Below are 12,914 nucleotides of genomic sequence, written 5' to 3' on the forward strand. Positions count from 1 at the left end.
AATGCGTGACCCCTCACTGTGAGATTGTCTTCTGGTCCTAAATTCTCCTACAAAGAAAAACCACCTTTCCACTCCTACACCTTCAAACCCCCTAAGAATCTTGTATGTTTCAAAGAGGTTGCTTTTCCTCTTGCTAAACTCCAATGAGTATACACCCAACCTACTCAACCTTTCCTCAAAAGTTAGTTCCTCTATATCCAGCATTAGCTTAGGAAATGACTTTGGACTTCTTCCAGTGCCAGGATATCTTTGCTGAGATAAGGGCCCAAAATTGTTCACAGCATTTCAGCTTGTTGTCCGATTAGTGTATAGTAGAACTGTAGCAAGACCTCTCTTTAGTTATATACTCCATCCTCTTTGAAATGAAGGCCAACATTTATTTGCTTTCTCTATTTCCTGCTAAACATATACACCAGCTTTTAGTGATTTATACACAAGGATGCCTAAATCTCTGTACTGTAGCTTTCTACAGGCTATATCCATAATATTTAGTTCCTCTTCCTCCTGCCAAAGTGCATAACCTCATATTTGCCCACATTATTTTCCATCTGCCGATCTTTTTCCCACTTGATTAACCTGTTTATATCTCTTTTGCAGACTCTTTGTATCACCTTCACCACTTATTTTTGTGTTGTCCACAAACTTGGCTATTATGCATGCCTACATATAATACTGCTCAGTCAGAGCAGCAGCCAGAGAGAAGCAGAGCAGAGTGAACCTGGGAGTGAATGGCAGCAATGAAGCTTCCAGATAAAACCCTGAGAATCTGCACCCAGATCAAGTTCAGTCAGCACAGCAGTGGGAGAGGAGAGGAGCAAACATTCGCTGAATCAGTAAACAAAGCTCCTAAAGGTACATCATGATTCAAAAGTGACCTAGGGCAAGAGGATTAGGGCAAAAGTGACCTAGGACAAGGGCTAGCACAGTGGTTCAGTGGTTAGCACTGCTGCCTCAGAGTGCCAGGGATCTGGGTTTGATTCCCTCAGGCAACTGTCTATGTGGAGTTTGTACATTCTGCCCTCATCTGTGTGGGTTTCCTCCACGTGCTCCCATTTCCTACCACAGTCCAAAGATGTCCAGGTTAGGTGGATTGGCCATGCTAAATTGCCCATAGTGTCCTGGGATGTGTAGATTAAGTGGATTAACCATGAGAAATGCAGAGTTACAGGGATAGGATAGGAGGGTGAGTCTAGGTGGGATACCCTTCAGAGTCAGTGTGGACTTGCTGGGCTGACTGGCCTGTTTCTATACTGTAGAGGGTTCTACAATTAGTTGCTTGGCAACTGGTTTTAGGGACTAAGAGTTCTACTGGGAATAAAGTCTTAATTTTTGTAATTTGTTAGGAATAGACAAAGAGAAATCTGATTTGATGAATAGTGGGCAAGGTTGAGGAATTGGATCTTAGTTTATTATTTGCAGTTGGTAAGATTCACAATGGCAGGAGAAGTCAGTCCCCAGAAATACACTTCCTGCAACATGTGGGAAATCAGGGACACTTTCAGTGTCAATGGTGACTACATTGCAGGAAGTGGGGTCAGCTGCAGCTCCTGATTTGCTGCATGGAGCATCTAGGGAGTATCCATGAGGCTGAGGAAAGCGAGTTGGTTACACCACAAGCAAGGGCTACACAAACAGAAAAGCACTGGTGACCACGAGGAAGACTGTCCACAGGTGCAGCCAATCCTGCTGAGTTGCTCCAGCATTTGCTTCTGATTGTTACAGATCTCACCTTACATGGGTTTTCATCTTAGATGAAGCAATTACCTTTCTGCGAGCACTGTTTTCACATAATCCCATCAATTTTCTCCAGTCACAAAGCAGGAAATTTCCACTTACTATTTGAAATGCTAGGCAGTAATATTGTACATTGGGCAAAGATTTGTTGAAGCCCTTGTTATTCCATGGTTTATATGTGATGTGATGACCTGAACGAAACCAGCCAATATTGTGTTCTTTCGCATCTTTCTCTGAGTAAACTAAAGGTTTCATTCCTAATAGAAAGATAAGTAGAAATATAAGATGATTCAAACACAGTCGACTTCATTTGAAAGGTTGTGTGCATATAAAATATATACATTCCCTATATATATATATTCTCTATACTTTGCAATTGGCACTCTAACAGTGCCTTCCTCTCCAGGAAATTAGGTGGCATTCAGGAATCTTTGACTGTTTAAAAATTCAGTATTCAGCATGACACAGCAGAGTAGGAAGTCAATGTGTACTGCGTTTTCCAGCTTTTTGAAAGAGCTTTCCAATTAGTCCCAGTCCACTACTCTTCCCCTTTGCTCTGCAATGTTTCCTTTCCATATCTCTATCCAGTTACTCTTTGAATGTTATTAGCTCTTTTAGACAATGGATCTCTCGTCATACGATGCATTGCTTATAATCATTTCTCATCTCTCTCTTGGTAATTTTGCGAAGTGCCTTAAATCCATATTTTCTGATTTCTGACTTTGTGCCAATGGAAACAACTGATCCCTACCTACTCTCTCAGATCCCCTCTTAATATTGAACACCTTGAACAAATCTCTTAACCTTCATGGCGCTTTGCCCAAGTTAGTAACCAAAAAAGTTCAATCTCTCCATTCTAAAAATTTATGTTTTATATTATTACTTTACTGCTGTCATTTTATTCCTCAAGTCAGATGCAGTTTTCTAACATTTTATTATGGTTTTGTGAGTTTTTAGCCCATTTATGTGTTTTAATTGCCATTGTGGTTTCAATCTGGAAATATCTCCTGCGCCCTGATGTTGCACAATCAGTGAATATATAAAATCCCAGTTTTCTATTCCTTCATGGGAAGACCAGTTTGATGGCTCATCATGTTGAATTTTTGTCCCCAACATTCTTGCTAACCCTGTGTGATGTGTGTTACTGCCTCAGGAAACAAAACCATTTAAAAACATTCAAGGGATTGGAACTCATATATTCCACGATATTGTGGTGCTTGGAAAGCACAGCAGGTCAGGCAGCATCCAAGGCAGAAACCTTCCTGATGAAGGGCTTTTGCCCGAAATGTCAACTGTCCTGCTCCTCGGTTGCTGCCTGACCTGCTGTGGTTTTCCAGCACCACACTCTCAACTCTAATCTCCAGCATCTGCAATCCTCACTTCGTCCTATTCCATGAAGCTGCTCACTAAAGGCAGCTTTCATGATTATATTTAAGTTAAGGACACACTTAGGATAGCTGTATATAGCCCACTGAACCAGAGATTTTGTGTGGTAAAATACTCTTCTTCCCTGTTTTCTTCTGATCATTTGTAAGTTTAACAAGACCCCAGTTGATTGCCTGTTCCTTTTCTATCTTTTGATATTGAGTTAACTATGACAGCAATGTTAAAACTGAAAGTAAAATTAGAGTAGAATTCTAAAATAGTGCTTACCATAATTATAAAGGCTATCTTTTTTCAGCAAGTTGACGATCTTAAATTTGTAGGTGACATCTGACACTATGTTCTGAATCCGAAAGTAATACCATTGGGTGTGTCTGTTGGTGAATGTATCCATTGCCAACACCAAATTATACTCATATTGGCCTCTGTAGATAGAGATACACAGTTTATTTGTTTGTAAAGTTCACATCGCCAAGTCAAATAAACCCCAGAGTACAAATGAATCATAATGTTATGTATTCAAATTATTTTTTCAGCATTTATCATTCCAAATTCAGATCAACCAAAGGAATAAACTAAAAATAACAACTGAAACTAATAGATGATTGTTTCTAAAAGATGTGGGCCTTTTCTTCTTACTGAGGTTTGCAAGAAATTAGCTGTAGTTCCTTTGCCAACTATGATTCTGTAATTAAAGCTAACTAAAATTGTAAATTCCTCATTTGGAAGTAGACAATACATATTTATTTGGATACAAGATGGCTTCAGCTGCTCACTAACATAAAAATACATTGTAACGTTGAATACAAGTCTGAATGTTCTTAAAATATGCTAGAATGAACTGATGTGGGGGCCAGTGACACACTGCCTGAGCGAAGATGCTGGATGGGCTCAAAAGTGTTAAGGTGGTCAGTTGGGTGCATTGGTACACCTCACTGGGGTAGGAAATAAAGTTCCGCTATTCCTACATTACAAAAGTTAAAAATGTTAAAAAGAATTCTCCAATTTACTTATCTTTTCATAGCCAAATTAACAGAAAGCATGCACCAAGTTTCTATATTTAACAAGAGGAACAGGGGAAGTTGATGGTCCAGTGGAGTTATTGCTACAGTATTAATCCAGAGACCCAGGTAATCTTCTGGGGACCTGGGTTTGAATTCCATCATGGTAGATGGTGGAATTTGAATTCAATAAAAAAACAGTGTGGAATTAACCATGAAATCATTGGCGATTGTTAGAAAAACCTATCTGGTTCACTAATGCCTTCCAGGGAATGAAATTTGCCATGCTCACCTAGTCTGGCCTACATGTGACTCTAGAGCCACAAGCAATGAGGTTGACTCTCAATTGCCCTCTGAAATGCCATGGCAAGTCACTCTGTTGTTTCAATTGCTACAAAGTCTCAAACTAGCATCAACCTAGGCACTGGAAAAGACAACGGCAGAAATGGCCCTGTCGACCCTGCAAAGTCCTCCTCATTCCCATCTGTAGGCTAGTGCCAAAATTGGGAGAGATTTTGACTCACAGACAAGTCAAGCAACAGCGTGACATTATCATACTCATGGAATGATACCTTACAGACAATGTCCCAGACACCACCATCACTAGCCCTGGATATGTCCTGCCCATCGGCAGGACAGATGCTGCAGAGGTGGCATCATAGTGGTATACAGTCAGGAGGGAGCTGTCCTGATTGTTCTCAATGTTAACTCAGGACTCCATGAAGTCTCGTGACTTCAGGTTAAACATGAGCAAGGAAACCTCCTGCTGATTACCACGCATTGTCCTCTATCAGCTGATGAATTGGCACTCCTCCATGTTGAACAACACTTGGAGAAAGCATTAAGAATGGTAAAGGAACAAAATGTACTCTGGGAGGGAGATTTCAATACCCACCACCAAAAATGGCTCAGCAGCAGCGCAACTGATCGAGTTGGTGGGGTCCTAAAGGACATAACTGCTAGACTGGGTCTGCAGCAGGTGGTGAGGGAACCAACAAAATGGGAAAACATGCTTCACTTCATCCTTACCAATCTGCCAGCTGCAAATGCATCTATCCATGTCAGTATCAGTAAGAGTGACCACTGCTCAGATCTTGTAGAGACAAAGTCCTGCCTTCACATTGAGAATAATCTCCATCGTACTTTGTGGCACTATCATTGTGCTAACTGGACAGGCTTTGAACAGATCTAGCAACTCATGACTGGTCATCCATGAGTTGCTGTGGACCATCAAAACCAGTGGAACTGTATTCCAACATAATTTGTAACCTCATAGCCCAGCATATCCCCCACTCAACCATTACTATCAAGCCAAGGGATCCACCTATTTCAATGGAGAGTGCAGGAGGGCACACCAGGAGCAGCACCAGACATACCTGAAGGTGAGGTGTCAACCTGGTGAAGTCACCAAACAGGGCTACTTGCATGCCAAACATGTGCAAGTGATAGGTATAGCTAAGAGATCCCACCACCAATAGATCAGATCTAACAGATCCAGTCCTTCCATATCCAGTCATGAATGGTGGTGGATCATTAAACAACTCACTGGAGGAGGTGGCTCCACAAATATCCCTATCCTCAATGATGGAGGAGCCCAGTGCATCAGTGCAAAAGATAAGGCTGAAGCTTTTGCAGCAATCTTCAGCCAGATATGCTAAGTGGATGATCCACCTCGGCCTCCTCCAATGGTCCCCAGCATCACAGATACCAGTCTTCAGTAAATTCAATTCACTCCACGTGATATCAAGAAACAGTTGGAGACACTAGATACTGCAAAGCATACGGGACCTTACAACATTCTGGCAATAGAAATGAAGACTTATGCTCCATAACTTGCTGCTCCCTTAGCCAAGCTGTTCCAGTACAGTTACAACACTGGCATTTACCAACAATGTGGAAAATTGTCCATATGTGTCCTGTACATAAAAAAAAAAGACAAATCCAACCCAACCAATTACCACTCTGTCAGTCTACTCTTGATCATCAGTAAAATGATGGATGATGTCATCAGCAGTGCTATTAAGCAGCACATGCTCAGCAATAACCTGTTCAGTGACGCCCAGTTTGGGTTCCACCTGAGCCACTCAGCTCCTAACATCATTACAGCCTTGGTTTAGACATGGACAAAAGAGCTGAATTCCAGAGGTGAGATGAGAGTGATAGCCCTTAACATCAAGGCTGCATCAAAGAGTGCGACATCAAGGAAGTCTGGCAAAACTAGAATCAAAGGGAATTCTGGGGAAAACTCTTTGGTGGTTAGAGTCATATCTGACACATAGCAAGATGGTCGTGGTTGTTGGAAGTCAGTCATCTCAACTCCAGGACATCTACGCAGGAGTTCCTCAGGGTAGTGTCCTAGGCCCAACCATCTACAGCTGCTTTATCAATAAGGTTCCCCCAATCACAAGGTCAGAAGTTGGGCTGTTCGCTGATGATTGCACAATGTTTAGCACCATTTGCAACTCTTCGGACACTGAAGCAGTCATGGACAAATTCAACAAGATTTGGACAATACCAAGGCTTGGACTGACCAGTGGCAAGTAACACTCACGTCATACAGATACCAAACTATGACCATCACTAATAAAAGATAATCTAACCACGCCCCCATTGACATTCAGTGGAGTTACCATCACTGCATCCCCTTGGTAAAAACAATGACTGCAGATGCTGGAAACCAGATTCTGGATTAGAGTGGTGCTGGAAAAGCACAGCAGTTCAGGCAGCATCCGAGGAGCAGAAAAATCGACGTTTCAGGCAAAATCCCTTATCAGGAACACAGGCAGAATGCCAGAAGGGTGGAGAGATAAATGAGAGGAGGGTGGGGGTGGGGAGAATGTAGCATAGAGTACAATAGGTGAGTGGGGGTGGGGATGAATGTCATAGGTCAGGGAGAAGGGTGGGGGAAGGTAGCAAAGAGTACAATAGGTGGATGGGGGTGGGGATGAAGGTAATAGGTCAGAGAGGCGGGTGGAGTGGATAGGTGGAAAAGAAGATAGCCCGGTAGGACAAGTCATGAGGATGGTGCTGAGCTGGAAGTTTGGAACTGTGGTGAGGTGGGGGATGAGGAAACTGGTGAAGTCCACATTGATGCCCTGGGGTTGAAGTGTTCCGAGGCGGAAGATGAGGCATTCTTCCTCCAGGCGTCAGGTGGTGAGGGAATGGCGCTGAAGGAGGCCCAGGACCTCCATGTCCTCGGCAGAGGGGGAGGGGGAGTTGAAATGTTGGGCTACAGAGCGGTGTGGTTGATTGGTGCGGGTATCCCGGAGATGTTCCCTAAATGTTCCCTAAATGTTTTTGTGGTGTATATGGACTTTAGCAAGGCATTTGATAAGGTTCCCCATGGTTGGCTCATTCAGAAGGTCAGGAGGAATGGGATTCAGGGGAACATAGCTGTCTGGATACAGAATTGGCTGGCCAACAGAACACAGCGAGTGGTAGTAGAAGGAAAATATTCTGCCTGGAAGTCTGTGGTGAGTGGTGTTCCACAGGGCTCTGTCCTTGGGCCTCTACTGTTTGTAATTTTTATTAATGACTTGGAAGAGAGGATTGAAGGATGGGTCAGCAAGTTTGCAGATGACACAAAGTTTGGAGGTGTCGTTGACAGTATAGAGGGCTGTTGTAGGCTGCAGCGGTACATTGACAGGATGCAGAGATGGGCTGAGAGGTGACAGATGGAGTTCAACCTGGATAAATGCGAGGTGATGCATTTTGGAAGGTCAAATTTGAAAGCTGAGTACAGAATTAGGGATAGGATTCTTGGTAGTGTGGAGGAACAGAGGGATCTTGGGGTGCAAGTACATAGATCCCTTAAAATGGCCACCCAAGTGGACAGGGTTGTTAAGAAAGCACATGGTGTTTTGGCTTTCATTAACAGGGGTATTGAGTTTAAGAGTCGTGAGATCTTGTTGCAGCTCTATAAAACCTTGGTTAGACTGCACTTCGAACACTGCGTCCAGTTCTGGTCGCCCTATTATAAGAAAGATGTGGATGCTTTGGAGCAGGTTCAGAGGAGGTTCACCAGGATGCTGCCTGGACTGGAGGGCTTATTTTACGAGGAGAGGTTGACTGAGCTCAGACTTTTTTCATTGGAGAAAAGGAGGAGAAGAGGAGACCTAATTGAGGTATACAAGGTAATGAGAGGCATAGATAGAGTCGATAGCCAGAGACTATTTCCCAGGGCAGAAATAACTAACACGAGGGGTCATAGTTTTAAGCTGGTTGGAGGAAAGTATAGAGGAGATGTCAGAGGCGGGTTCTTTACACAGAGAGTTGTGAGAGCATAGAATGCGTTGCCAGCAGCAGTTGTGGAGGCAGGGTCATTGGGGACATTTAAGAGACTCCTCGACATACATATATGGTCACAGAAATTTGAGGGTGCATACATGAGGATCAGTGGTCGGCACAACCATCGTGGGCTGAAGGGCCTGTTCTGTGCTGTACTGTTCTATGTTCTATGTTCTATGTTCTAAAGCGCTCTGCTAGGAGGCGTCCAGTCTCCCCAATGTAGAGGAGACCGCATCGGGAGCAACGGATACAATAAATGATATTGGTGGATGCGCAGGTAAAACTTTGATAGATGTGCAAGGGTCCTTTAGGGCCTTGGATGGAGGTGAGGGAGGAGGTGTGGGCACAGGTTTTGCAATTCCTGCGGTGGCAGGGGAAGGTGCCTTGGACGGGAGGGTGGGTTGTTGGGGGCCGTGGACCTGACCAGGTAGTCACAGAGGGAACAGTCTTTGCAGAAGGTGGAAAGGGGTGGGAGGGAAATATATCCCTGGTGGTGGGGTCCGTTTGGAGGTAGCAGAAATGTTGTCAGGTGATTTGGTTTATGCAAGGGTTGGTAGGGTGGAAGGTGAGCACCGGGAGGGTTCTGTCCTTGTTATGGTAGGAGGGGTGGGGTCTGAGGGCAGAGGTGCAGGATGTGGACGAGATGCGTTGGAGGGCATCTTTAACCACGTGGGAAGGGAAATTGTGGTTTCTAAAGAAGGAGGCCATCTGGTGTGTTCTATGGTGGAACTGGTCCTCCTGGGAGCAGATACGGTGGAGGCGGAGGAATTGGGAATACGGGATGGCATTTTTGCAGGAGGTAGGGTGGGAAGAGGTGTAATCCAGGTAGCTGTGGGAGTTGGTGGGTTTGTAAAAAACGTCGGTGTCAAGTCAGTCGTCATTAATGGAGATGAAGAGGTCCAGGAAGGGGAGGGAAGTGTCAGAGATGGTCCACCACTATCAACATCCTTGGGGTTATCATTGACCAGAAACTCACCTGGACTCATCATAAAAACAAAGTGACTACAAGATCAGATCAGAGGCTAGGAATACTGCAGTGAGTAACACACTTCCTGATTCTCTAAGCCTGCTCACAGGCACAAGTCAAGTGTGTGATAGAATGCTTCCCATTTCCCTGGATGAATGCGGCTCCAACAACACTGAAGAAACTTGACTCCATCCAGGACAAAGCAGCCTGCTTGATTAGCATTACACCCAGAAGCATCCACTCCTCTAACCATCATGTTCAGTAGCAGCAGTGTGTACTATCTACATAACTTGAATTGTTCTAACTGTGGAGTGAAGAAATAGCTCCTGAGATCTGATTGTTTCTTCCAAACATTTACACCCTCAAACTGTCAGGCTGGCTTGGAGCCAATCACATTGTTGTTGGCTTTTGCCATCAATAACTGATCACATTTAATTCGTCCAAGCTTCCTGTTGCCAGCCAAAACATCTTTTGTACACATTCCTTGGTTCCAGCTCATCAGCAAACTAGGCTTCCATTAGAGCTTGAGCAAGCATCTGTGTAAACAGTACTTGCAATGCATAGCAGCTCACCATCACTTAAACAGAGCAACAATCCTTCAACAATCCTAGATATAAAACAGTTTCTTCCCCTATTTCAATCCATAATTAGAATACAGAAAAATATGAGACATACACACTTTACACCATACATCTCATACATCAGTCATTAAGAATTAGTGACTCATATGCATGTAGAAATATGACTGGGTCATATCATTTTATTTGAAATAAATCCAGTTGGACATATGAATAGTTGTTTGGTAGTACGGATCTTGAGTATTATTGAAATAAGCCATATTTTGTTGTAGTTTTCCATCTTGCACTCATCAGGATAATACGCAAGAAATGCCAGAGTAAAAAGAGCAGAACATGTATATTGGATGAGAACAACTTCAATGTGTCTTTACTGAGCAGTATATTAATTGGAGTTGTATAAAGTACAATTGGAGTTGTATAAAGTACAATGTATACATGATATTTCTTCCCTGTATCGGGAAGAACCATGGTTGTTGCTATACTTTACTTTCAATTTTTCTCTTTAAATACATTTACTTTTTAAAATGTTGTCAAAATTAGTGAAGCAATAATCTGAGTGGAAATTGGTCAATGGAAGCAATAATAAATGTGCAGGATCTAGCCACCAACTAATGTGCAAGAGAATTGAGTTCAGGCAAATTATTTTAGTACTGAAATGAGCCTCAGTTCAACGTTTAAGTTTTTGAAAATGTCCCATGTTTATTCCAAATTTATAATTGAAGTTTTTCTCATGAACATGATCTACTAACAGATGGTTGGAGTTACGTTCTGCTGCCTTGTGGAAAGAAACCAGTTCATAACATGGATTATAATAACACAAAGGACTGCAGAATCTGAAAATCTGAAACAAAACAGAAACTGTATTTACTGCTCACAATGTGGTTTCTCTACGCTGAGGAGACACATTTCAGGCTGAGTGACAGCTTTGTAGAACACTTATGTTCTGTCCTTAAAAATTATCCAGAGTTTCCAGTTATCTGCCATCTCAGCATACCACAGTCTGCCCTGTCCAGCATTTCTATGTTGGGCCTGCTGCAGTGCTCCAAGGAATTTCAGTGCAAGCTGGAAGAACAGCACCTCATCTTCCTCCTGGGGACTCTGTAGCCTTCAGGTTTCAATATCAAGTTTAATAATTTTAGAGTCTAAATGCTTCCTTCAATATCCTTTACCCACCCCCACACCCCAGGACCTATTAATCATATGGACTGCTTTCAGCACAACCAACCCATTTTCACCCACGCATGATGCCATTATTTACTTTTCTTCTTCCCTTGCTTACTATCAAGCAATCTCTTTGCTTAACATTCTCTCTGTCTCTCTCTCTCTCTGGGCTCCATTTCCAACTTTCCACTCATTCCTCCTTCTTCCCAACACAAACACACAATCATCAGCAGAAGTACCACCTTTTACTAGCTATCAGTCCTGAAGTGTCACTGAACTCGAAACATTAACTGTTTTCTCTCCACCGATGCTGCCAGACCTGCTGAGTTCTCCAGCCTGATTTTGTTTCACAACATGGATTGTTCACCCTCAGGTGTGAAGCAATACAGAAAAAGCAGAAAAGGTCAGAAAAGAGATACCACTGCATTGGGGAAAGCAATGCACAATTGTCATTAACTTTCTGCTCTGCAGTTCTGCTAATAATTTACAATGGAACTATGGCTCATAAAGGTAAGACTTTTTATATACAGACCAAAATTCTGTGGAAAGGTTTGTGGATTTTGTGGGATAACCATATGATGTGAAAACTACTTTAATTACACTCCCTTCCCAGGTTGAAGGGTAGAGAGAAAGAGCTGCCTGTAGCCTGTATTGAGCTATGAATTATTTATTCCATATATCTACCAACCAGCAAATATTATTCAAAATATTTGCCAGACATGTAAATAGATGTTGTTAGAATTTCACATAGAAAGGTTTGATGTTGAGTTTCACTTTAAAATCTGACTTTGTGTGTGGCAATTATTCCCCAATATAGCAGACTACTAATGTCATAGAAAAATATTGCAAACATCATTTAAGTATAAGCTTAGGCCACAGTTTTACATCACACTGCCAAATAAAATAGCTAACACTCAGATGCCGTGAAAACACTTTTAGCAGCTGTACTGAAGTAGATGCTAATAAGTGGAATAAAGTTGAGTCTTCGTAGGAGGTTTCAATTAAGTTTTCATTCAAACTGTACCTTTGGTTACCAAAGAAACGTTCATTTTTCTTTCAAATTTGAGTGAATTTTTAATTAATGCTCAGATAAAATCATCCTTCTGCCACTTAAGTTCATATTTTACTTCCATCACCTTACACCTAAGCATAAATGGGCAGTTACCTTAAAATAGACTATTATGTGCAAAAGCAATGGGCAAGTTACCTTAGACTGTTTTATGCAAACCAAGTGAAATCTTTATTTCTCCTTTGTAAATCTTTTCATCTGTCTTTAAAAGTCTATCATTCATTTTTTAGTCTGTATCAATCAATTCGCCAAAGGAAGGAGATCAACAGCTCTTCTATTCTTTTTGGTTTTATTCAAAATGGTTACAACTAGGTGAGGAGGAATTAGTCAGCTCCCCCTTTTTGCTCCCCTGTATATTCTCAGTTACTCATCATATTTTTAAATCTTTAATGATTTGCTTAGTAGTACAGCACTTAAACATTGCTAAACGGAGACAAAAAAGTCTAAGCTCTTCATCCTGCACCCATCAGAACTAGAATGCAAGAAGTAGACTTGGCAAAAGGGGCACCAGTTTACACATCATCAGAAGAGTGCTGAAACTCATAGCACATTACACAAGGGCTTACTGCAAGGTAACTTTAAGAGACAGCTAGTTTCACCTAGCTGTTCTGAAACTGAAAAATTAACTTTATTTTCTCTCCACAGATACTACCAGACCTGCTGAGCTTTTCCAGCAATGTTTGCTTTTGATTGTAGCTAGCATTGTCTGTTTCTCAATTTTTTTGAGAACTTTC

At 42.2% G+C, this 12,914-nt stretch overlaps 1 protein-coding gene across 1 annotated transcript in view; it reads right to left on the bottom strand.

Moving 5' to 3' along the window:
* LOC122546367 (uncharacterized) overlaps positions 1–12,914 on the bottom strand; it is a 218,016-nt gene that overhangs the window by 49,766 nt on the left and 155,336 nt on the right. The window contains exons 9-10 of the mRNA XM_043685104.2: positions 3,388–3,542; positions 1,837–1,991 (exon numbers count right to left, since the gene is read on the bottom strand). Of these exons, the coding sequence (XP_043541039.2) occupies positions 1,837–1,991; positions 3,388–3,542 (310 nt within the window). The remainder of the gene's footprint in view (positions 1–1,836; positions 1,992–3,387; positions 3,543–12,914) is intronic.

The sequence above is a fragment of the Chiloscyllium plagiosum genome, unplaced genomic scaffold (genome assembly GCF_037043375.1).
Source record: "Chiloscyllium plagiosum isolate Xiang-an unplaced genomic scaffold, Cpla_swu_hap1 HiC_scaffold_3, whole genome shotgun sequence".
Taxonomy (NCBI): domain Eukaryota; kingdom Metazoa; phylum Chordata; class Chondrichthyes; order Orectolobiformes; family Hemiscylliidae; genus Chiloscyllium; species Chiloscyllium plagiosum.